We start from the raw sequence: 24,821 nt of genomic DNA, 5'->3' as shown, positions 1-24,821 counted from the left end.
TATATATATATATATATATATATATATATATATATATATATATATATATATATATATATGTATATATATGTAGGGCAGGCTGTCAATCAAGCGAGAGGCGTTTAATTGACAGCTGGGCCTAGACACAAAGACGCCGCATTTGGCAATCGTTAAGTCAAGCGCCCAGCTTAGCAATGCTAATAATAATAATAGTAATATTAAGAAGAATATTCATTATAATAATAATAGCCATCCTAATAGTAATAATAATAGCGATTCGCTGTTTGCCATTCACGAATCTATAGCCCATTGCCCAAATGCGGCCAAGTGACGCGCGAATGGAGCTGCGAATTCGAATGCGAATTCGAATACGAATGCGAGTACGAATGCGAATGCGAATGCGAATCTGAATCTCAATGCGAGCGGGCGGAGTATCTTATGGATATGTCCGCTGCCTGATGATCGTTGGCATGCGCGACTGCATGAGCTGTCGCTTGGTTATTTAAGCGCTCGACGCACATGCGCAGTTTATCAATGCCCGAGCTTAGGCCAGATGTAGCCACACACACAAAGAAAAAAAAAAAACAGAGCCCAACTCCAAGACAAAATCAAAAACAAAAAAATCATACAAATACACAAAAAAAAAAAAAAATAAATAAATAAACACAAAAAATCAGCATAGAAAACTTTCACTGCTTACGACGTTCCAGTTTTAATTTCAGTTTCAGTTTTAGTTTTTTTTTCAGTTTCCGCTTGAATTTGAGTTTCAGTTTTCGATTAGTCCAAAGATGCGCTTCATGCTACCCAAAAGTCAAGAGTCGAATGGGCAACGATATACCCTATACAGTAGGATTTAAATACAAGAGTTACATATTGAGTTACAAGAGATCTAAAAATATAACATATTTGATATAGCCTCTATTTTATCATGTAAAAAGAACCATTTAATCAAATCCCATATCCAAGGAACTTATTTGTATATCCTGAACTCTTTGAAATTAAGTATTAGTTAAATTAGTTAAATCTGAAGAGACTCCACTAAGTACATATATAGATCAACAGACAAACTTGCTCTGTCCAATCTTTTAATCCCTCTATAGAACCTGTATAATTTGTAAAACCTTAAGATCTATATATTTCATGTGGAATCTTCTAAAATGTCTTTCACATAATCGATTTTTCCACTTCTTGATCGAAATTGACTTAGAAAATTATCGAACTAGAGTTATTTGATTAAATTTCTTAGAAATTTCGGGCTAGATTATAAAATGTTTCTCATATTTCATACAGATTTTCTGCAATTTTTCATTTTCGGTCGAGTTATCTTCGAGTTAAGCATAGCCGACACTAGAATTTTCCAACAATGTGATTGATATTGAATGCATATCCTGCTACACTCAATCATCTCGCCAAGTCCCATCTAAGCCCCCCTGAAGCTTCGGCTAAGCATTTAATCTTTGTGCGTTTTAAGTTTGTGAGGTTTCGAGCGGATTTCCGCCGATGTAAATTGTTCACTTCCAAGACAATTTACATAAATACTCTGACGATAACAAATCACCTAAACAAAAAGCAAAAGCAAAGCAAAAAAAAAAAAAAAAAAAAAAGTACAAAGTTCTAATTAAATGTTAGTTACAACTGAAGCAACAAAAAAAACTAATTTGCATTTTTTGGAGAGCGTCTAAAAGGTGAGAAAATTATTGCTACGTCGATTGCGATTGCAAATGCCGACTGTTCGAGACAAGTGCCTACTTGAGTGGAAAATCAATGCACTTCCGCAAAATGGTCAAACACACGCACACACACACACACACACACACACACAGAGATACACATACGCAGATACTTGCTGACAGTTTGAGATACTCACACGAAGATACAAACAGCGGCGGGGCAAACAAAACTATTTGACGAGCGCGCAAACTTTTTAATTATTTATAGCAGCTGCGACGCGAACGGCGACGCAGGCAGCGATGCGACGCAACGCGTCGAGAATAACATTCGCAGTGCGCACTGCATTAAATAAGTTAATAATTTGCCAACTGTAAACAGTTATGCAACGATAGATAGGGAAACATATGGATCTATATATCCTATCTAAAAAAAATATATATATAAAATATATTACATTACTTTATATATATTACTTTTCAAGCTAATTAGAAATATCGCTCACAGATATTTCAATCTAGCGAATCGATTGCCTAAACAGCTTCGATTTTTCCAAATTCTAAAATTAATTTTCAGCTGACAACGAAAATTTAAACAAATAAATAATTTTAGTTATTTTACAATTGTAAATAAATCAAATCTTTCTTATTTAGCCATTTATTTTTTATTTCATTCAAATGTCAGGCAAATAAGGGATAAATCACTTAAAGCTGACAGTGTTGTATAACAGCTGTAAAAACAAAGTTAATCTTCATGATTTGCCCATTGACTAGCTCGGACTAGCTCCGTAAATACTTAATTTGAATTTAATAGCAGTATTGTATAACAGTTCAAAAAGTACCGTTGCTTACGTCTCGTCAAAGGAAAATGAAGTCTAGAGCCAAAGCGCGCAGTTAATATAACAGTGGTACACAGTTGTAGTGTTGTATAACAGTTCAAATGGTACTTTTACTGTTGTTGCTATAAAACACCAAGGGAAATAATTTGAAAGTCGTCAAAGGAAATGTTAGATTAGAGACAAACCACGCAGGTAATATAGCAGTGGTACGCAGTAGCAATGTTGTATAACAGTTAAATAGTTGTATACAACTTTGAGCACTGCTAAAGTGTGATACGCTAATTGTATTGTATAACAGTTCGATTAACTTAGGTTAATATTTGGATAAGGGCAAGAATTTCAATTGTATAATCACTACTGTATAACAGTATAACGTAATTCGTAACGTATCTTAAGGAACCGGAATATGCCAATCCAGGGTATCTTCTAGTTGGGCATTAAGGCTCCGCTGCCGTTTGGCACTCTTGACAAATTTGCAAACATTTCAAATTTTTCAATTAAATTTTTCCCCGTTTTTGTTTTCGTGTTTTAATTAAAGCACATATAACTAAATCAGCTTAATGTACAATATATGTTTTGTATATATGTACATATATACAGATATATATTTTAGCTGTTATAAATAAATGCATATAATTGAAATTCCTTTTGGTGCACTTATTTCTTTTTTTATATTGCTGCTTAATGCACACAAAAATAACTTTCGCCCTTTGTTGTTGTTGCTGTTGTTGTTGTTGTAATTGTTGTTTGCCTTTTGCCTTTTGGCTTTTGGCTTTTGTTGTTATTAATTTGCTGTGCACATTTTGCGCAATTTCTTGACAACGCGACTCCTTTGCACTGTTTGTTGCTGATGACGTGTTGTTGTTGCTGTTGTTGTTGTTGTTGCTGCTGCTGCTGCTGCTGCTGCTGATGATGATAATGATATTTTGTTGGGCTTGTTATCGCAGCGATCGTTTGCACAATGCTGACGAGCAGCGGTTGGCAGATTGACTTTATTACTCATACGCCGTGTGCGCCTGCGCCAGCAACAGCATCAGCAGCGCCGGCGTTGGTACGGCAGGTGCCAAACAAGCGTACAAATATTTGGACATGCCCGATAATATAATTTGCAAATAATTTATGCGCTCTTGCAGACAGTCACTCAGTCAGGCAGTCAGGCAGTCACTCAGTCAATCAATCAAGCAACAACAACAACACCAACAACAGCCAAACGGAGTTCTTGTGTATCTTTTGAGCCGCTGGCATGTTATCACCTAATTAGAAGTCGCATGTTGCCAATTGATATGCCTAGGAAATCGAGCGAAACGTTCGAGCCTTAACAATAGCGCCGTCGTGCATATCTTTGACACGAAAAAAATCACCGAAATAGCAGAAAACGAAAAAGAAAACAAGAAATCGAATGAAATCAATGAAATCTTATTAGGTCTGACAGACACCTCATTTGCATGTCAAACATGAAGCGATTCGCGGCAGAACCAACAAAGAAAACCACAATAACAGTTTAATCTAAATAAAGGAAATTCATATCAACATATCTATGCTGAGCTGCTATTCACTCTCATATAGCACATAGAGTATCGAAGGCTTTAGCCTTAAGTTGCGACACTTCAGCATTTCAACTGGCCCCACTCCAGCCTGTCCAAATTACTTAAACTTATCAGCCTGATGTGAACAAGTGTGGCGAAATACCGCTAAAAGCGCTTCCACTCCAATTGTGCACAGAAAGAAAAAGCGGGTCAAGTTCTCAAAGGACGCTTTCAAAGAAAGTATTTCAATGTACTGCCAAAATACTTAGATGTCAATTAGATTATGTCTATAAATCTTTGAGGTATCAAATATATAGTCAACATGCGTATAAAACCATTCATTTCTTTCAGTGTATGTCTTAGGACAAGCATTAAATAGAGAGTTATGTACATATATATTCAAGGAATCCAAGTTACCCTTACCCTTGATTATTTAAGTCAACATAGTTAGAAATCGATATCCCATACATTAATTTCTCCCAGTGTATACAACATTTTAGAACAAGCATTAAAACACAAAAATATGTAAATATATATGCATACATCATTCACAAAACGAACCTTCGTTTATAATCAATAGAAAATGGCAACTCTCACATTCATTTCTCTCAGTGTATGCAGCATTTAAGGGCGAGCATTGAATACCAAAATATGCATTAGAATATCTGAAATGAAGCGAATCAAACTTGATATATAATCAGCATTAGCTAATAATTTTATTCACACACATACATTTCTCTCAGTGTATGCAACCTGCGACATTTTAGGGCAACATAAAATAGCAAAAGCAATTGCTGTTGTGTTGACTAGTGTACACTAACACTGCAGCTGCTGGCATTTCGGGACTCTTCGAACTCAGATTGCATAAGCAACAAACAACTAGCAACAACAACAGAAACAACAACGAGCAACAAACGGCAACGATAAGCTGCACAGCAGCAGCAGCCCTGATCGAAAACTTGTTTTAATTTACTTCGTTTATATTAAAGCATATTTGTTGTAGTTGTAGTTGTAGTTTTTTTTTTTTTTTTTTTTTTTGGTTTTTCTGTTTTTTTCCTTTTCATTTTGTTTTCTTTGTAAACGAAATTAACATGAAATGCGAACGCGAAGGCGAGCGCGACCTTAGAATGGAATTCAAGGCGCTCGGAAAACCGTCGAGTTTGGTAATTTTCCACAGCTGAGAGGCTGAGGCGTATGTGTGGGGTCACGGCTTTCACCTCAACGAGAGAGAGGGAGAGAGAGAGAGAGGCAGCAGCTGCTGCTGCTGTCTGCCGCAGCAGTCAGCACTGTGACGCTGCATGATAATGCCGTTGATGTGACTGCTTGATGATGTTTATGATAAGAGCCTAGCCGCATTTGCGGGCCGAACTTTTATTGTTATTTATGGCCAAATAATTGCCGCCGTCGGCGATAAGGCGCCGCCTGTCCCTGTACAGGCCGCATGACTGGCCAAAGACGGTGCCACGTTTGAAACTGCAAAAACCAAGATCACTTTGCACCCAGACGAAAACGACGAAGGCGCAGAACCTGAAATCGGAGTCTGATAAGGCGTGCAGCTCGCATTTCATAACAGCTAGCAGATAGAACGGCGTACCCCCCTTAGTCAGTCGGTGGGCAAATAAGAAAACATCGAGAGCCTTCCCCAGAACAATATTTAGCTATTTATTCAAATGATAACCGGTGTGAATGAATCTCACCCAGTCACGCAGCTGATGAGTCAACTACTTGTCTTTCCGCCTGACATTCAAATCAAAACTGGGGCCGATTTCTATTTTCGTTCATTTTCATTGAAAAGATCAACAAACGGATTAGCAGTTATTAGAGATAAATACTCAAAGAGCGATCCGTAACATGGCTATCTTTAACACAGTTGGCTTAACAGACTGAGCTGAACCTAAACCACTTGACATATGGGTATGACGACAGCATTACTGTTACTTGCTTAACATGGACTTTTTAACGGAAGCTCCTTTAACATAGTTAGCTTAACAGACTCAGCTCAAGCTAAGCAGCTTCCAATTTTCTGACAGCCTCAATCTCAGCAATACACACTTAACATACCCTCTTTAACATGCCATCCCTTAATGGAGTTCGTTTAAGAGACAGAGCTTAAGCCTTAAGTCAGTACACATTTAACATACACTCCTTAACATGCGCTTCACAACATATTCTCCTTTAACATTGTTCGTTTGACAGACTAAGCAGTTTACATACACTCTTCAACATGCGCTTCTTTAACATAGTTCGCTTAACAGATTCAGCTCAAGCTTCGCATTTGCTGAGAGCTTTTGCAGTACAGACTTAACATGCGCTCCCTTAACATAGTTCACTTAACAGACTCTGCTCAGCCAAAATATGCATTCCTTAACATAGTTCGCTTAACAGACTGAGTTCACTTTCCACAGCTTTCCATTTGATGAGAGCGCTTACAGTACACACTTAACACATCACATATTATATCAGCAGTACAGACTTAACATGCACTTCTCAACATAGTTCGCTTAACAGACTCCGCTCTAGCTACGCAGCTTCCCTTTGCTTGCTGTGAGCCTCAGCCTCAATTGGAATCGCTATTCCAAATGTTATCCATGGCATACATTTGACATGGGTAATATCTATATAAATATATATAACTGCTATTATTATGAACCCATTTTGGATGGTTGATTTCTTTTCTTTATTTATCTTTGTTGTGGAGCAACAATCGAATTTATAAACTACGCATCTGAAGCGTGGGCCCGATCGAATTGGGCCTTTCCCGCCCGGCACATAACAGGGCAATGGTTAGCACCTGTGCGGCTGTGTCGGAGCCGTTTGTTGGGCTGGCTCATTAGCATCGTTCGGAATTGACAGTTTCCTAACAAATGAGACGCCAATGAGAAGGCAAAAAAAGGCTGAAAAGTAATCATAAAAGTCAACTGAGGCTGCCACATGAAACGGAGCGCAATCGAAATTAAAGCCTGAGCGAACGCTTAATGACCGGCAATAATAAACGACTTAAGAACGCGCTGTAGCAAAAGTTATTTCAAATTTGATTAATTTGCAATGAGAAAAACGAAAAAATATGACAAAAAAAAAAAAAAAAGCCAACAGCAGCCAAAGTAAACGTAAGACGTAGAAAGACGGCTTGAAGTTGCCAAATCCCGGATAGGCAACAGGTGGCACTATGACAAGGCAGTTCGCAAGTGCGCTCTGAGATCATGTAGATATAAGTACAGACGCCCAGATGTGTATATAAATACACACATATTGTTATAGCTGAGCCCAGCCCCACAATCAGAGCCAACTGTTAAGAGCACTTATCAGCGTGAACATGGCCAAAGCCACAGCCACAGCCAAAGCCAAAGCCAAAGTCACAGCCAAAGATTCTTTCTGAATCGACAACTGCGCAAACAGTCAGCCAGGCAGTTGGCCCAGAGACAGATAGACGGAGATATATATAAGCCAGCTTGTTGTGTTATTTTGGCCAAGCTGAAACTCAAATAAAGCGTAAACCTTGGCGCGGCTAATCGACGGATGAGCGAAAAAGCCAAGAAAAATTAAATGAAATAAAATATATTATGTACAGAGACCAAAGAAAATAAAATAAAAAACAAAATAAAATAAAATAAAATAAACTAGGCTAAGCAAAGAAAACGAAGGCTAAAATAATCGTTTTAAGGCTGTTTTTCTGCTCTGCCCCTCTCTTTCTCTCTCTCGCCCACCCTTTATCACGCTCTCTCTCTCTCTCTCTCTCTCTTTTACTGCTCTCATAAATAATATGCTATATAAGCAATTATACTTACGCTTGTTCTTCAAATTAAGCTCGTTGATCATAAAACAAAAGAATAACAATAATAAAATCTAAAAACAAACAGAAAAAAAAGAAACAAAAACAAAATAAATTAAAAAGGTAGCAAAACACAAATAAGAAAATGCCGGAAGTAATAAAAAAGGCAACTATTAAATAATAATAATAATAAAAAAGTAAAGGAAAATTAAAAACAAATTGATTCACATCGAATTTGTAGCTCAAATAAATTGGAATTGAAATTGAAATTGAAATTAATGCTCATTGCAATGTATCGTGTGTCTGTTTAGAACTTTGTGAAGTTTTGTTAATAATATTTATTGTTGTTGTTGTTGTTGTTGTTTCTGCTGTTGCTGTTGATGTTGATGTTGCCACTAATTGCATTCTAATCGGCGACGAAGGTCTCGGTCTCGGTCTCGGCCGCGATGGCGGTCGCAGTCGCTGTCTGGCAGTAGTACAAAAACAAGCACACTTACACACACACACACACACACACATATATATATATATATACAGAGGCAGAGACAGTGGCGCTGTGAGCGACATAGCTAGAGAGACAGTGGGACAGTCAGTTCGAGTAGAACGCTAAAAACTGCAACAAAAACAAAATTCATTCGTTCAGTTTGCGCTGTGGAAAGCAGTTGGCCAAGACGCATCTCAACTCAGCAACGACTGACTGACCACAGCATCTAGCGGCCAAAACGGTGCGTATGTGTGATGTGCATGCACATATAGATATATAGATAGATAGATATATACTATATGCACATGTGATATATAGTATATAAACATATATACATATATATATGCCTAAGCACATTTATATATATATATCTAATTGAGGTTTGTGGCATGTGCGAACGTTGTTTTACATTTGTTTCCTTCTCTCCCTCATTGCACCCTCTCTCTCGTTTGTTGTCATGCCTCCTTGCGGGGCCCACAGAGCGTATGCGCAATGCACTTGCCCTAAGCAGAGCGCGGCGCTGTCCTCTCGCCTGGCGGTGGGCCAAACCCAAACCCCCCCCCAAAAAAAAAAAACGAAATTTGTTCTAGTATTTATTTTGATGCCTTGTTGATAAAAGTCATTGGGCTAGCCACACACACACACACACACATACTTGTATTTATGTATTTATATATCTATAATATTATTTGAGCATTGAACTAGACACAATTTTATAAAGTTTTACAAGTGCAAGTGTAGTAAATTTAGCAGCAGCCCAAAGCTCTAGAATATATACTATATATATACATAAATATACGTATATATATATATATATATATATATATATATATATATATATATATATATATTCAATAAAAGAGAATCAAAAATTGAAATTAATTTGCAAATTCCAAATTTGAACTAACTAAAAGAGTTTATTGAACCTAAAACAGTAATAATTAATAAATTTATGCAACAATATCAGATGTATATAGATATATATTAGCTATTGTTGTTGCTGTAATTTTAAACATTAATTTGCAGTTGGCTTTAGCTTGCGGCTAATTATGGTGCTTTTTGATTAGTTCTTTTTTTTTCTTTTTTTTTTTGGGCTCATTGACTATAAAGGCGACAATTTGTGCCATAAATACATTTGGCCAATGGCCATCGATCTGCCAGGGGGTGGGCGAAAGGGTGTGAACTTGTCAGACAACAACAACAGCAACAACAACAACAATTCTAATAATAGTTAACTACGCTGAGAATTGTCTGCTGAGAGCAACTCTTTGGATCTGAGCCATATGCATTGTGTTAACAAATTACAAAAAAAAAAAAAAACTAAAAAATAAACAATAAAAAAAAACTAAAACAACAAACTTTGGGCACAAATTACAGAAAAATTAACACGCAACTGTGCACACAATAATCGTATTAATAATAAACTATATATATATATAAATGTATATATGTACTGACAGTAAGTACATGATTTCATATTAATTTATATATATGTGCATATATATATATGTTATTATTATTATTATATTGTATATCAGGCAAAGGCATGCGAAAAGCTCTCGGCTTTTCCAAAGCCCAATCGCCGGGCTCTGCGCTTTAGCCATACTCATTCTTTGGGCCACATGCTTCGAGTGCTTCGCGTGACTGTCAAGCCATAAACTACACACAGCACACACACGCACACCTGTGTAATCCCCAGTCGTATATATATTGTATGTCAACTTTTATGGCCCGCGCACACAGAAATCACAGCTTAATCAAATTTAAATTGATTGATTCACCTGCTATAAAGATTAGCTCAAAAGTGAACTGTAAATCGTGCGCCGCTTATCATCAACACAACAACCAATTCCGCTAACAACTAGCCAGGCTGATAAGCCAACTACAGTTAATGTTTTGCTGTCAAACATGACTTAGGGTCAGCTGGCTAGATAAACCCAAAGAAATCAAGAGAGTTTGTTAGCTGGAATCAAATTGAAATATCTATTCACAGATTTCAGTTACTACATGCTATATATACAATATTCGAGAAGTCAGTATATATATATATAAATTGCATATTTAACAAAATTCTTGACTTGCTTCAAATGAAAATGAAAATGTCTTTCATTTCATTACACAGCTTAAACTTATATAGTATATATATAGATTCAAATACATATATATATATATTTATAAAGTACATAGCACAATTATCTGTGCAAAAGTGTATAGTACCGCCTGCAACTTTGTAAGCACTTCCATTCATTGTATAATCAACGATTTCATATAAAAAGTGCAAAAATTACGTATACGTAATTTCAACAATTTATTGATTGCAGTCGGCATTGATACTTATTTGAATGCGTTTGCGGCCAAGTACTATAATTTTTATAGCACTGACACCATGAAATACTATATATTTATATCTATATATATATATATATATATATATATATATATATATATATATATATATATATATATATATATATATATAGTATGATTGAACAATTGCCATAATCCAGCCAATCTGACAGTTTTAGTTGTAGCTTTGGTTCAAGTCTTCTATTGACAGTTAGCTCGTGTAGCTTGTTCTAGCCAGTTTTTTTTTTTTTCATAATTATTCCAATAGAGCATCTGGAGTTCGTTTCGCCTGGGGCCTCTGCCAATTTTATGTCACTGCGATTTTAATTGAATACGAAGTATTTGCCATAGCAAATAACAACGGGCCGAGAACGCATACGAATTTTCAAGTAGCGCGCTTAATGAAATGAAATCAGCAGCTAAAAATGTTGGCTAAAAATAGTCAAATACCTGGACAGCAAAACCAGTACCCAAGTCTCCATCACACACACTTAGAGAGTTAGAGCGAGACAGAGACATGTTGTGGCAGCTAGGCACGTGACTGGCCAAATGATATTTGAAAACAAGCGGCACTTGATGGAAAGATTTTTGGAAGTTTGATTATGATCGACGCTATAAATAACTGGCATTATCTCAATATGTGTATATAGTTAGTATATATCAATTCTGTTGTATATCTTATAAGCCAAGCATTCACTTGCCATTTAACAGCTGGCTGGCAACAGCTGAACCCCTCACTAGCCACCGCACAACCCACCCCCCCCCCCCTCCTCTCACCTGACCCAGCGCTATTTATAGATGCGCATTTACAGTTAACTCACTCAGTCCGGACTTGACAATATCAGAAATATATATGCACAGATACTATATATAGGGTTCAAGTTCATATCCATAGCGAAAACGAGAGGGAGAGCGAGCGAGAGAGCGAGTGAGAGAGAGAGAGTGAGTCAGGCGTTGGGTCGTTGCGCTTCATTAGTAAGTCAATCTTGAGTTGATTACAGCAATTATTTGATTAATAGTGCTAATCGGCGCTGCTATAATTCATAATTATGACACTCCACAGCATTTCCGGTACGATAAGCGAAAGCCGTATAATTAGAAGACAATGCGATCAAAATGAAAACGGCTGAGTTATTCAAATTCAATTTTCACTGCTCGAGTAATTGAATATTTGAGATTTGAGATATTATGCTGATTATAATAATAATAATAGTAATGATCAATGCTAATTAGTTTAAGCTGCTGCCCTGCTCAATATGATTATGTTCAAATATTACGTATACGCAATGTTGACAGATCAACAGGAGATCAGAGTAGAAGCCGCAGAAGACATCTCAATCAAGTCGGCCAACTGGGTCAGCTGGCCTTGTCCGATCTCCTAGTGGACAGCCAATTGAAGTGGTGAATGCGCCTGGCTCGCCGCTCTCTTCAGGGTTGTTGCCCTCTGCCACTTCTGGAGCCGCACTTGAGCCCGCATACAGATGTTAAGTGCGCTACCCTTCAACTCGCTTCGCCTCACCTCGCCACGACTCGATTCGACTCGACTCGCTTCGATTCGGCTCGACTCCACTCGACTCGATTCTCGCTTTATTGACACAAATGGGCGCATGTTTGTCGATCGACTCACAGACTGAGTAATGAGCGTTGGGCAATCATGGCAGCCCTGCAGGGTTGCCAGCACCACCGGCAGGTAGACTGCACTGCGCTCGCCATCGAGGCATCGCCTCGTCGCCTCGTCGCCCGCTTAGTCATGCGATTAACGCATAAATGCCAAATGGAACCGTATCATGGCCAAATCACAAATTCGGCCCAATCAGCGGTTAATCATGATATTTATGATTTAGTGGCAAATCACAGCGCATAATCACGCGCTAATAGCTGCCAACGGGGGCGATAGATTCGATAAGGCCTTACCCACTGTAGTGCCTTCCCATGCCACTCACCATGCCCCCGCTGTGCCCACCAGATGAGCTATTGACGCTTTCAACTTTACTGCCAAGTGCTAACCATATGTCTAATTTTCTTCCCCTTAAGCGCACACACACACACACGCACTCCATTGTATATTATGTGTATGTGTAGTTTGGATAGGTTTGAGATTTGTTTATGGGTTCGCCGCACGCCTGTGCTTATTAATTAGAATTTATGACTGTCAGCCGCTACGACCGCCCAGTGACAATAAATAGCCATTAGATACTTACGCTCTTGACGGTCTTGACGGTCTTGACGGACGACAATCTTATCGGCATGTGGAACCACTGAATGCCTGTTCAGCTCAGCTTTTAACCAGACCCTACCACACCATATACATATGTACTAACTATATACACTCGACCAAATTTTCATTCACAGCTGTGTTCCTTGTTACTTGAGTTGTCTTTACTCCTAAGTCCTCCCAGATCTTCCTTTATAAATCTGGAAACCCTTTTCGAATTCCTTTTCAAACAAATAGATTTTATACCAAGTAAATTCAGCAAAAACTGAAATGTATTTCGAAATATCTTTCAGTGTACTGACATTTAAGGGCCGGCACACGTCCAGCTAAATTTTATTAGTTATTATTATTATTATTATTTTTTTTTTTTTTTTTGTGAAGACTGAACTGAAGTTCCGTCTGTTCTCGACTTGTGTTGGGGAAACACCGATGCTTTTCGTAATCTCTTGAGTGGTTTCTGTGTTTCTGTTATGACTCCTAGTCCCGAGCCCTAGCTACCCCCCCCCCCCCCCCTCTCCTTCGCCTGCGCTGTTTTGATTATTTACAGTTAACTGTTCACACTTCCAGCTAACAATAGATAGATAACCTTGTCCATTTCACTCTTGGGGCGTTCTTGGACCCTCCGTTTACGATTACGCCAACAACAACTGCAGCAGTAGCAGCAGCAGCAGCGCAGCAGCAGCAACAACAAGCGCGTCGACTGCGACGCCCGCCACTAATCACTCCAATTAGCTAGAAAGTGTTTTTCGTTTAAAATTCGCACGTTGTCGCAGTTTCTTGGCATTGTACCGCGAGGCAGTCAGCCAGACAGACACTTGGCCAGCGTCAGCAGCCCGAAGCCGAAGCCGAAGTTGAAGTTGAAGTGCGGGCCACACCAGGAGCAGCCAGGAGTCCATTGTTTTTTCTGTGATAGTGTGAGTGTATTATAACGGCAAGTTCCAGTGAGATCGTCACACACGTTATAACAGTTCAATGTATAACAGTTGCAAAATAGTTCGCCTCTCGCGCGCCAAATTCAAAATGCAAAGCAAAGCCCAAAACTCATGACTCAAAAAAAAAAAAAAAAAAAAAAATACAAGTAAAAAACAATAAATAAACAAAAAAAAAAAAAAAATAAATTGAAAAACAAACGAAAAAGAAGAAGAAAACAAACATCATTAAATGAATGTATGTACGTTAAAGAGCCAAAAAAGAAACTGAGCAAAGCACACGACAACATTTAATGCAAGGCAAATACAAATACAGCGGCAACACCGAAAGCTGATTACTCTGCAAGCCAAACTTCAGCTAGAGCTAAAAATTGCCAAACATCTAAAGTGACAGAGCCAAGTTTTTTGTACTGCGATTCTCTAGCCCATTCACAACTATTGTAAAACACATGCATAGCGATCAAGGTTGTTCAACCAGTTTTTAGGCGAACCGATTTCAACTCGGAATTCTAATTGATTTTTGCACTATAAAACTGAGCATTGAACCAAAAGAGTTCAAAAACCCTCAGCTGATATTGTATATTTTAATATAAAAGCAAACATTTAAATGCATCGCAAATAAATACGTAGTTAAATTTGAATATTTTTTTAATATATCAAATCTCATGGGACTGCCTATGATAAGAGCATTCAGGATGCGTGCAGAATTCGCTTGCCTGCATTTCTTCTTCATTGGGCGTTCACTTTTTTTTACCGTTTTTCGAAAGGTCTGTTACAGTGCGCTCGCAGCGTTGTTATTGTAAAAAGGGCAAAGACAGCGTCAGCAGCAGCCTCGCTTTGGCAGTGAACAAAACAAAAAGGAACAAAAATCACAGCAACAATAGCTAATACAAAAAAAAAAAAAGACAAAAACAAAACTTTTGCTTTTTTCAACGCTCTTTCTGCTAAATTTTTGATCAGTCTCTTTTGCTCGGCGCGTTCGTTTGTGCATTTGTGTGCGGCGCATGCCAAAGCCAAAGCCAAAGCATGGCCACTTAATGCCCAATCTGTGCATTTGTGTGTGCGCACACGGATAATGCAGATTACACACACACGCACACACACACATTCGCTGCGACCCGTTCAATGTTTTCTGTCGCTTTGCATATTTTCAAATTTCTGCATAAATACAGTGATGGCCAAACTAATGGTACGCTCGTGTAATGGAAGTGTGCTGAATTATTTACGATGTTTGTAATATGAAAAGCAACAGAATAATTATTCAATATTGAATTAAGTGTAACATTTAATATGTAAATTGTATTTAGTTAATTTTTATTATTTTCCTTTTCCCTTAAATCCATTTACAATTCAATGTAGACATTTTTCGTCAAAGTAAATTCTCAATGTCTGAGCCTGCCAACTGTTTTGGCCACCAGTGTTTGGCCATTCATTCATTTGTCTATTTTCATGGGTTTCATGCAATTGGGCAATGTGAATGCTCGCGCACACGAAAATGGCTAAAAGACAAAGTGTAAAGTGGCTAAATTTATTCAAAACAAATCGACTACAGCAGTAACAGCAACAACAACAACAACAACAACAAATGTGTAGCAATCTAAGGCAGGCAACTCAATAATATAGAAACGTCGCCCACTTAGAATAATAATTTGTTTATAGTATATTAAAATTAATAATAATGCCGTTAAAGTGTGTATGTATGTGGCGGGGTGTGCGAGTGGCGCGTGTCTGGCCAAAAGAAAAATACATTTAAAAATAATAAAATATAAAGTAGTAGTAGAAAAACAGTAACAAATAACAATATTGCCCCACACGCAGCAGCTATAATAATACCAAATAGATTACAATTAAAAAACAAAAACAAAAACAAAACAAAAAATCAAGCAGACACAAATGAAGAAAATGGCCCATAATTGTCCCATTTTTGGCAGCGGCTCAATTCAATTGTCACAAGCACACGCACACACACACACATACACACAGATACATGCACACACACCCACACACACAGAGGTACTCGACTGTTTGCTTTTGCAATACAAATTCCCTGTTTACCCCATTGTGCGGTTCGCTGTATAATTAGCCAGCCGCGCCAACTGCAATGCGATCTACGCGTGCGCCCCAAGCCAAGCGACTCGAAAAGAAAAGAAACGAGACGAAACGAAACGAAACGAGACGAAAAAGGAAAAAAAAAATCCCAAAGGCCGGCAACCGCAAAAGCCGCAATTAAATACCAGAAATTACAATATCAATCGCACAGCATTCATGCACAGTATAAAGTGTGCCTAGCCCAACACGTGCGCTACGACCGCGCATGCCCCGAGCCGGGAACCGGGAATGTGACAGGTTGATACCCTGTAGACCGTTCAAGTCACTTGCCCTGTCTGCCAGCTATGTACTTAGGTGCGCATATTTACACTGCATATGCAGAGGCTGGAACCTAGAGATCATCATAGTGACTAAATGTACTATTCATATGGAGTTTGAGCCCTCCTCTCTTTACTGTTTTCCGATCTTCAAAGTTATCTAAAGTCCATACAAACTTATGTGTATATTCGGTATTGCATTCTCTTCTTAAATTCCTTAGTAATCTCCTCTATCCTCTTATATTTATATACACACCTATAGACACCTATATTACTGGAGTTGTTCTTCCTGTCTTTTCTTTCGTTCTCTCTCTCTCTCTCCCTCTCTCAATCCTTCTCCCCCCCTCTCTCCATCTCTCTCTCTCTCTCTCTCTCTCTCTCTCTTTCTCTCCTATAATCTATGTATGTACCATATACACAAATAATTAGTATGGGAGGTATTCTCCCTTCTCTCTCTTTCATTCTCTCTCGCTTTCTCTTCCTCCCAGATTCTCTCTCTTCTATCATACCTCCTCATCTATCAATGTCAGGGTATTTCGAAAAATTCCCCATTTTCCCCGTTAAAAGTGGGCTTAGAGCATAGGGTAAACAGGTAGAGCAAGTGGCGTTTGCAAGCTGTGAGAGTTTCGTCAATTCGCTAAGCAAAATTGACGTCAGCAGCAACATCGTCATAATCATAATCATCGTCAGCATCATTATTATAATCATCGACAGCGGCTGCTGTTTGTCTGTTTGTATTTGTTGCAGCCGAAGCGGTAACAGAAGCAAGTTCTTTATGCTGTTGTTGTTGTTGTTGCTACTGCTGTTATCGTTGTTGTTGTAGCATGTATTATTATTATTAATATTAATAGCCCGTTTCCATTTGATTTCATATTATTTTTTATTTTCGCACGCGGTTTTTTTTGAGCACCGGCTCTGGCGGATAGCCGTGCACGTTTATTCCGCCGTAAGCACTTACACACACACACACACACACACACACATACGCATACACAGGCAAAATATTTGAGTGTTTCGTTAACTTGGCCCATAAACATTGAGCACATGAGGCAGAGACTCTGTTAAGTGCATGCTAGCAAAAATAATATAATAATAACGAGAATGGAATATAATATATTATAATGAAAGTGCCCTCAGTCCCAGACCCAGCCCCAAAACCAACCCTGCCCCTGTTCCAATCCAGCTCCTTGGAAATGGTAATTGTATCCAGCGGGAGCACACACACACACACCGACACAGACAGACACACAGATGCCGTATAATAATTTTTAATAGTTTAATACCTATTCCACAGCTAGCTAACAGTACTTGAGCCTGCATCTGGCCCGGGAATCACGGTGTGCAATTTTCAGCACATTTTATAAATTCTGTAACCGACATTACAGACACAGCTAAGTTGACATTTACAAAGCCAAACGGAGTTCTACCAACAACCAACTGCCAATGCAATCCAGTCCAGTCTGCAGCTCAGCTCCACTGATCCATTGATTGAGTGATCTGAGCTGAGGATCTAGCATTGACTTTAACAGCATGCAATGTCATGGAATGGAATGCAATGTTGGCGAGTTAGCATTCTGTTGACTTTATTAACAGTGTTGTATGCTGCTAACTAATTAACATACATGTAACGTGACTTTGACATTAACATTGCTGCTCACGGTATGTTAATTTAATCAATTTAACATAACATTGCTGTTCAAAACATGTTACTGGATAGTTAACATAGCTGTAATCTTATTAACAGTGTTGTGTGCTGTTAGCGAATCAACTTCCATGTTAAGCCGGTTTAGCATTAACATTGCTGTTAGCAGTATATGACTTCATTAACATTGCTGCTTGCTGTTAGCAAATCAACATTCATGTTAACTTTGCTGTTAACAGCATGTTTTGGCGTGTAAACATTAACATTGCTTAGCAGTGCTAGGTCTGCTTAACAGGGATTTAACATTCTACTGCCCGCTTGTTTTGCATTTTTTCGGAATTCCAATTGGGCACAGACAGATAGATAGATAAAAAAACCTGTATGAGCCTACAAAAAATTATGATTATTATTCACAAATTTTCAAGTTTTCAAAATTACAAATTCATAAATTTACACATTTACAAATTCACAAATTTACAAATCTACAAATCTACAAATTTGTCTGTACCCCAACCACTCGCAGCTCCTCTTTGGGCGACAAGCTCGTTGCTAATTCTATGAGTTGGAGCTCTTCCTCTTCGGCGGTGTCGACTTTTTGCGTTTTTTGCATACATAAATATTAATTTGTTGTTAACAAATTATAAAGCTGCGACTGCGGCGCGGCTCGTCTTATTAAGAGCCATAAGCTGGAGCATTTTTATGTTAATTTCGGCAATATGTTTTCTTCTTCTTCATCTTCTTCGTCTTCATCATCTTTTTTTCTTTCTTTTATTTTATTAGATGCTATTTTTTGTTTTAAGAATATCTATGCCATCTCATTTTGTCCGCAGTCGTTGTTTATAGACGGGCCATAAAAGTGTTTAGCTCGATGCTTATCGCTTCATTGAAGCGACAAGCGAAGCCTTATGCTTTGTGTACCTGTGTGAATAATTGTGTATGCGGCATACTACTAATATGCAATTAATTGATGTCTACCTGCCCACCTATCCACCTGTCCACCTGCCCGACTCTACACATTTATATCTCACAAAATAAAAAAGCTAAAAATAAAAAAAAAAACAGCTAGCAGGAAACATGAACTTGAACTGGCGCGACCAGCAGCTAATTACAGCACTAGCAGAACAATGGCAGAATACTAGACAGATTATGGGAATACGAATATACATATATGTGTATATAGATATAGATTCAGATATATGTATATTCATGTACACACACGCATCTATTATAATGCGAGCTGGGCTGGACACACAATGGAGCCTCTATATGCATCACGTATGCAAATAATTGATTTTAATTAGCGGTCCTCCATGGTCACTTGGTTCCGGGTTCAGGCATATTAGTAGCTCATTAAGAGCATGTGCAATGTGATCAATGTCTGGCCTAATCCCATAATTACATATCAGCTAGTGATGCTATCAAAATTGTTGCTAATTAATGCCATTTCATGGTCACTCTGATCACCTGCCCGATCCCCAAATCGATATTGAGTGTCTGTGGGATATGAGCTTAATTGAATGCCACGGGCATTAGCCCATCACTGTCCATAGCTGATCTATAAGTTGATTAGAATTTGACTCGAGTCAAGCCAAATCAAAGCTAATAGAATTTGCGTTCATTCAGCAAACCGAATCAATCCTATTAGAGATACGAATAACGAAAATTGAAACCGAAAATTAACTGATATATAATATACAGTACACAATATACACACACACACACTCACACACACATTCGTTTGGCTGGTCGTCACACTTGACAGTCTATACATAAAAATGAGAATAAAAACTATGAACGCAAAACAAAATAAATTCAATCCAATCAAATTATATCATTTGTCTACGAAAATCCCAGCAGCAGCAGCAACAACAACAACAGCAACAACAGCAACAATTATGGCCACAATTTCAATAATGAAAAGTCTGCCAGCTAATGTCTCTCGTTTGTGTTGCTAATAATAAATAATATTATTATTGTTATTGTTATTGTTATTGTCATTGTCATTGTTGTGCTTATAGTATTACACATGCCATGGCGCACTTATTTCATATATGTATATAAACCTGTATATATATACATATATACATCGGCTGATATGTCTCTCCACCTACCCATATAACAGCTCGTGCTTGGCTTATTACTGCCCATCTCAATGGTTGCTTCTAATATGTTTTCAATTTAAATAATAATCATATACACATACATGTGCATACTATGTATATGTACATATATGTGTGTGTGTGTGTTGTCTGTGAGCAACACGTGATCTTTTTGCCCGTTTTGGTTTGACTTTGTCTCGCAAATCGCTTTATAATTGCCTAATGGCTTCTATTCAACATCTTGTTCTCTCGTTCTTCTCATTACAGAAAGCATTAAAGCCGCCCAATTGATTAGCAACATCCCCACCACGGTCTCTCTATATCTCTATCTGCATCTCTCTCTCACCGGCAACTTAACCAAATCGGAGTACTCAGAGAACACACAAAGCCAGCCAAGATGACTGGTTTTACAAACGCTGGCTTCGAGAACGATGAGCCCGTCAAGGTGAGTGCTAAGCATATCGATCCCCATGATGTTGCGAATGGATAGTGCCTAAAGGAATGCCTAGAAATCTTGTAGAAAGTTATCATTCCCTAAGTATCCTTGTTGAATCCAATAGCTGAACCTCAAATTGAAAAAAAAAAAACATATATTTGTTTTCTTTTTGTAAATAGTAATAGTTTTGATAGGTTACAACTTCTAGATGTATGAACATATGTATATAAGGAAATTAATATACTGGGCATATATATTTTATTTGATATAGATCGATATATAATTTATATACATATGAAATAAATAAAAAATTATATAGATAGATATGATATAAATGGAAAATTAGGATTTTTAGATATATACGATATAAAATCCTAGATATCAAATAGTGTGAAATATGATATAGATACATATATGTAGATATAGATGCATAGATAGATATAGATTGATAGATACACATGATATATGTAGATAGATTGTACAGTTATATATATAGATAACTATATTATACATATACATATATAGATATAGTATAGATAACTATCACATCTAGAAAAATATTACTTCACATCCATAGCCAGACAGTTCAAATGCTACTAGTTACATGTGATCTTAAAATAATACTAATCTGCTCTGACAGGCGACATAGATAATGAGGCTGAACATTACATATCCGGCTCACAGGCCTTCACAAAAGTCAATGTACGCATTGCAAAAAAAATGAATTAAAAAAAATATTATGGAAATAAATCTGAAAACGTAAAACCTTTCGCATTAGATAGAACGAGAAGTAGTTAACTGATTTCAAGCAAATGCATTTCTTGACCTATTGTTTATAGCCGCGAGATCATTGAGATATACACATACATATATGAATGCATATGTGTGTATATATATCATGTACGTATCAATTGCACAGCGCTTGTTGAGCACGAAACAAGTTTGCAACAAAGATTACAATATAATCCAATTCATATGAATATATATTGGAATATGTATGTCTATATTTGTATGGAATGTAATAAAAATCAGCTGTAAGACTGGCTCATATATAGAACAACACTGTAAGCATGAAAGCGAGACAAAATTCTTAACTAGACTAGAATAGCGACAATTGTTGAGTTCATTCAGGCAGAGACTGTACACATATACCTACAAATAGTCTGTATGTACAATATATGCATATTAGATTGTCTATTATATTACAATATGTCTGCTGGCTAATGACTGTGTTTGCCTTCGCCAAGAAATCATGTTTTATAATAATGACAGGCGTCACACTAATTTATGATATGCCCCAAAAAAAAGAGAAAAAACAATACTAATAAAAAAGATATATATGTATATAATAAATAAGGAAGTATTCAAAAGCAGCTCACCTCTCACAGACATACATACATACCTATATATGTATACATATGTGTGCGTGCGATGATCACGGGATGTGGCTGATGATGAATGATGATGCTGCTGGCTTAAAGGCGGCCACAGGCTGCCATGGGGGCGCTGGAGTGTAGCGAAGTGAAGGGAAGTGAAGTGGGCACTCCTACCTAAAAGCACATAAAATAAATTTCACCTCAAGAAACTCAGAAACAGAGACAGCGCTGAGGCCCACGCGAAAACGAGCCGGGCCAAAAAGAAATGTGACAGCAGAAAGCGCTGAAGAGCCAAAGACAAACATGAATACGAATAACTATACATCTATATATACACATACATATATGTATATGCCGAGTGTGAGATCTGTCCTAATTGCAAGAGCCTAGATCTGTCTGCGTGTGCCATATAAAATCCAATCTGATTGCACAATTGGTTTCACAATAATAAAAATATTGCTCATTTATAATTGTAATCGTGTGGCCGTACCACCACCCAGAGCCAGAGCCTCAGCCTCAGCCTCAGCCTCAGCCCCAGCATCCAATGTGCCCAATAGCCCGCAGCCAGTTCGGGTCGCAGTGAGAACGCTCAATGGGTAAACCCGTTTTGGTGTGCCACGTTAAGAAACCAGAGAATCAGGCAGCGAATAACCAAAACTCAATAACAAATACAAATTTATGTAAAGTCAAGTCAAGTCAATGTAAAAAAGAAATATATATAAATATATATATATTTATGCATGCATGTATGTATGTATGTGTGTATGTGTGTATGTAGCGAGGGGCGACAGACGCACAGAGCTGAAAGCCAAAAAGCAAACACGAAACGTGCCGAGTTTAAAAATAAAACAACGCAAATCTCGTGCGCCGCTGTGCGCCGCTCTACGCGCTTCTCACTGGCACAAGGCGCTCGGGCCAGTGGCAGGCATGTAACTGGTTTCCCTAGCTGCCAGTCTCAGAGATTTTGCTGCTGCTGTTGTTGCTTTGCTCTCTTTGCCATATCGTATGGTATTTTATGCATGTTTCGCACTTGCCTCACGATTATTGTTATTGCGCTGGCCAGCGGGCAGCGGCCCGCCTCAGATTTGGTTCGGATTGAAATTGAATTCATGCATATTATTATTATCGAACTGAAGTTGTAGTCGCTCATGCATACACACACACACACACACACACACACATATGCATATTAGTCTGTCTGTCTGTCTCGCTGTCCGTGTGCATGGCCGTTGTCTAGGCAAATTGTTAGCAGCGCCACCTGCCGTCAGTCAGTTACATACATTCAGACATGGCTACGTCAGCTGATTTGCACGCGCCGCCCCACAAAGAGATCGAGCGGCGTTTACAGTTAGAGCGAATTAACTGTCGACCAGTTTTTATTTATAGCACATGCATTCGGCTCGTTATTTATGCTATGCTAAGTGCATTTCATTTGCGAATTGGCAAACTCTCTTGAAACTTAATTAAATTGCAATTGCAATTAGAAGTGTTTCTACACCCATTGAAAACGCGATATCGGGGTATATACTTTTTGAGCAAGTGTATGTAACAGGCAGCAGGAGGCGTGGCAGATGCCATACGGCTTGTATACTGTTAATCTGGATAACGGGCTGGGTTGATCTAGCCATATCCATATCTGTCTATCCGATTGTCCATCTCTCCATCTATCTAAACGCAAATATCTCGTAAACTTTAAATACTAGAGATTTGAAATTTGGCATATATATTCGTGCATACTATACGCAGCGAGTGCTTATTATATTTTTTCAATAACTTATCGATAGTTTGGCTTTATTTTTAATTGATTAATTAAATAAATTTATTTTGAATGTTGCCAGAACTAGAAAATTCAGATTCCTTCTATTGGTACGCTTAATGAATATATAGACCTTTTATGCTTTTAATTTTGAATGTCGTGCTCTCTTAACCTTAAGTATACGTCAAGTATTAGCCTTTGGAGAGTCCTGGGTATCTCGTAGTCGAGCAGTCTCAACTAGAGCACTCTTACTAGCTACAAATGTTTGTAGTCAGCAATATCTGTGAGATTTCGCTTATAAAGCTCAAGCAAAACATTTTCATACAATTTGTAAATGTGCTCAGATATATACATATATACGCATGCACATATAATGCATTTATATGCTTGTAGAATTCTCTCTGCCCCGTCCATACATGTATTTCGTAGCGCTCTATAATGCTATTATTTTAGTGCAGGCTGTTCAATGTCCACTCAGCCACTGACACCTGCGGCGTATGAGTAATATTTCGCCAATTGCATTCGTCTGGGCCGTATTGACGTGGCCACGCGCTGTTGTTGTTGTTGATTTTTTTGACTTATTTTATTTTATTCAATTGTTGTTGCTTATGTTTGTGTGTTGGTCGCCAAAAACTTGTTTGTGCTGTGCATTTTTTTGCGTTTTAGTACCTAATTAAATGCAATTTTGTTCTGTAAATGCCAAAAAAAAGAAAAAAAAAACACACACACACACACAAACACTCAGAAGACGAAACAACAAAATGAATATAAATAATAATAATATTAATAGTAGCAATAAAAAGCCAGAGCAATTACAGTTTAAGTTACACGAATAGAAATCTTTTTATAATACACTTAAAAAAAAAACCTTTTTAGATAATTTTGAGCATTTTTTTTATTTGTTTCTTTTTTTTCTTTATTGATAAGGTCGGGGAATTTTCGTACATTTTGTTGCGTTTGTGATTTGCATACAAACAAAACAAGATTCAATCCACCTTCACTTGTCTACCAAGACCTAAGGCCCCCGCCCAGACCCCGCCCACTCGCATCACGCGCTCCTCCTCAATCTGCGTGTGAACCAAGGGAATCGTATTATGCGATAATCTTTAAACTACTTACATACGATTTTGTTGTAAAACACAAACACACACACACAAAAAAGAAACAGTAATCGATTCGAGCTTGCATAACGCCGCTTGTTGTTGTGGTAGTTGTTGTTGTTAGCCACCTAATTGGCCAGGGAACGTGGACCCAACGCCGCCAACGACTCCGTTAAATGCCAATTACAGTTTTGTGCCTCCCCAAAAGCAAAGCCAAAAAAAAAAAAATAAAATGTAAAATATATAAATATAAAAAATAAAAAAAACTTTACGTAAATTGCGTTAGCGCTGA

General features: G+C 37.8%; 1 protein-coding gene across 3 annotated transcripts in view; it reads left to right on the top strand.

The window, feature by feature from the left end:
* LOC108618213 (UNC93-like protein) overlaps window positions 1-24,821 on the top strand; it is a 31,573-nt gene that overhangs the window by 1,858 nt on the left and 4,894 nt on the right. Inside the window, exons 1-2 of one of the 3 annotated variants that reach the window (XM_089475328.1) lie at window positions 64-8,505; window positions 20,129-20,306. In XM_089475328.1, the coding sequence (XP_089331454.1) occupies window positions 20,259-20,306 (48 nt within the window). In that variant the 5' untranslated portion in view covers window positions 64-8,505; window positions 20,129-20,258. Of the gene's footprint in view, window positions 1-63; window positions 8,506-13,124; window positions 13,740-20,128; window positions 20,307-24,821 lie in introns of those variants that run through there. The other 2 variants (XM_089475327.1, XM_018014134.2) reach the window with 2 other exon arrangements.

Source organism: Drosophila arizonae, chromosome X, assembly GCF_054131065.1.
Source record: "Drosophila arizonae isolate 15081-1271.41 chromosome X, UAZ_ARI_1.0, whole genome shotgun sequence".
NCBI classification, from domain to species: Eukaryota; Metazoa; Arthropoda; class Insecta; order Diptera; family Drosophilidae; genus Drosophila; species Drosophila arizonae.
Note: the sequence above shows the minus strand (reverse complement) of the source record. Positions and strands in the feature narration are given on the sequence as shown.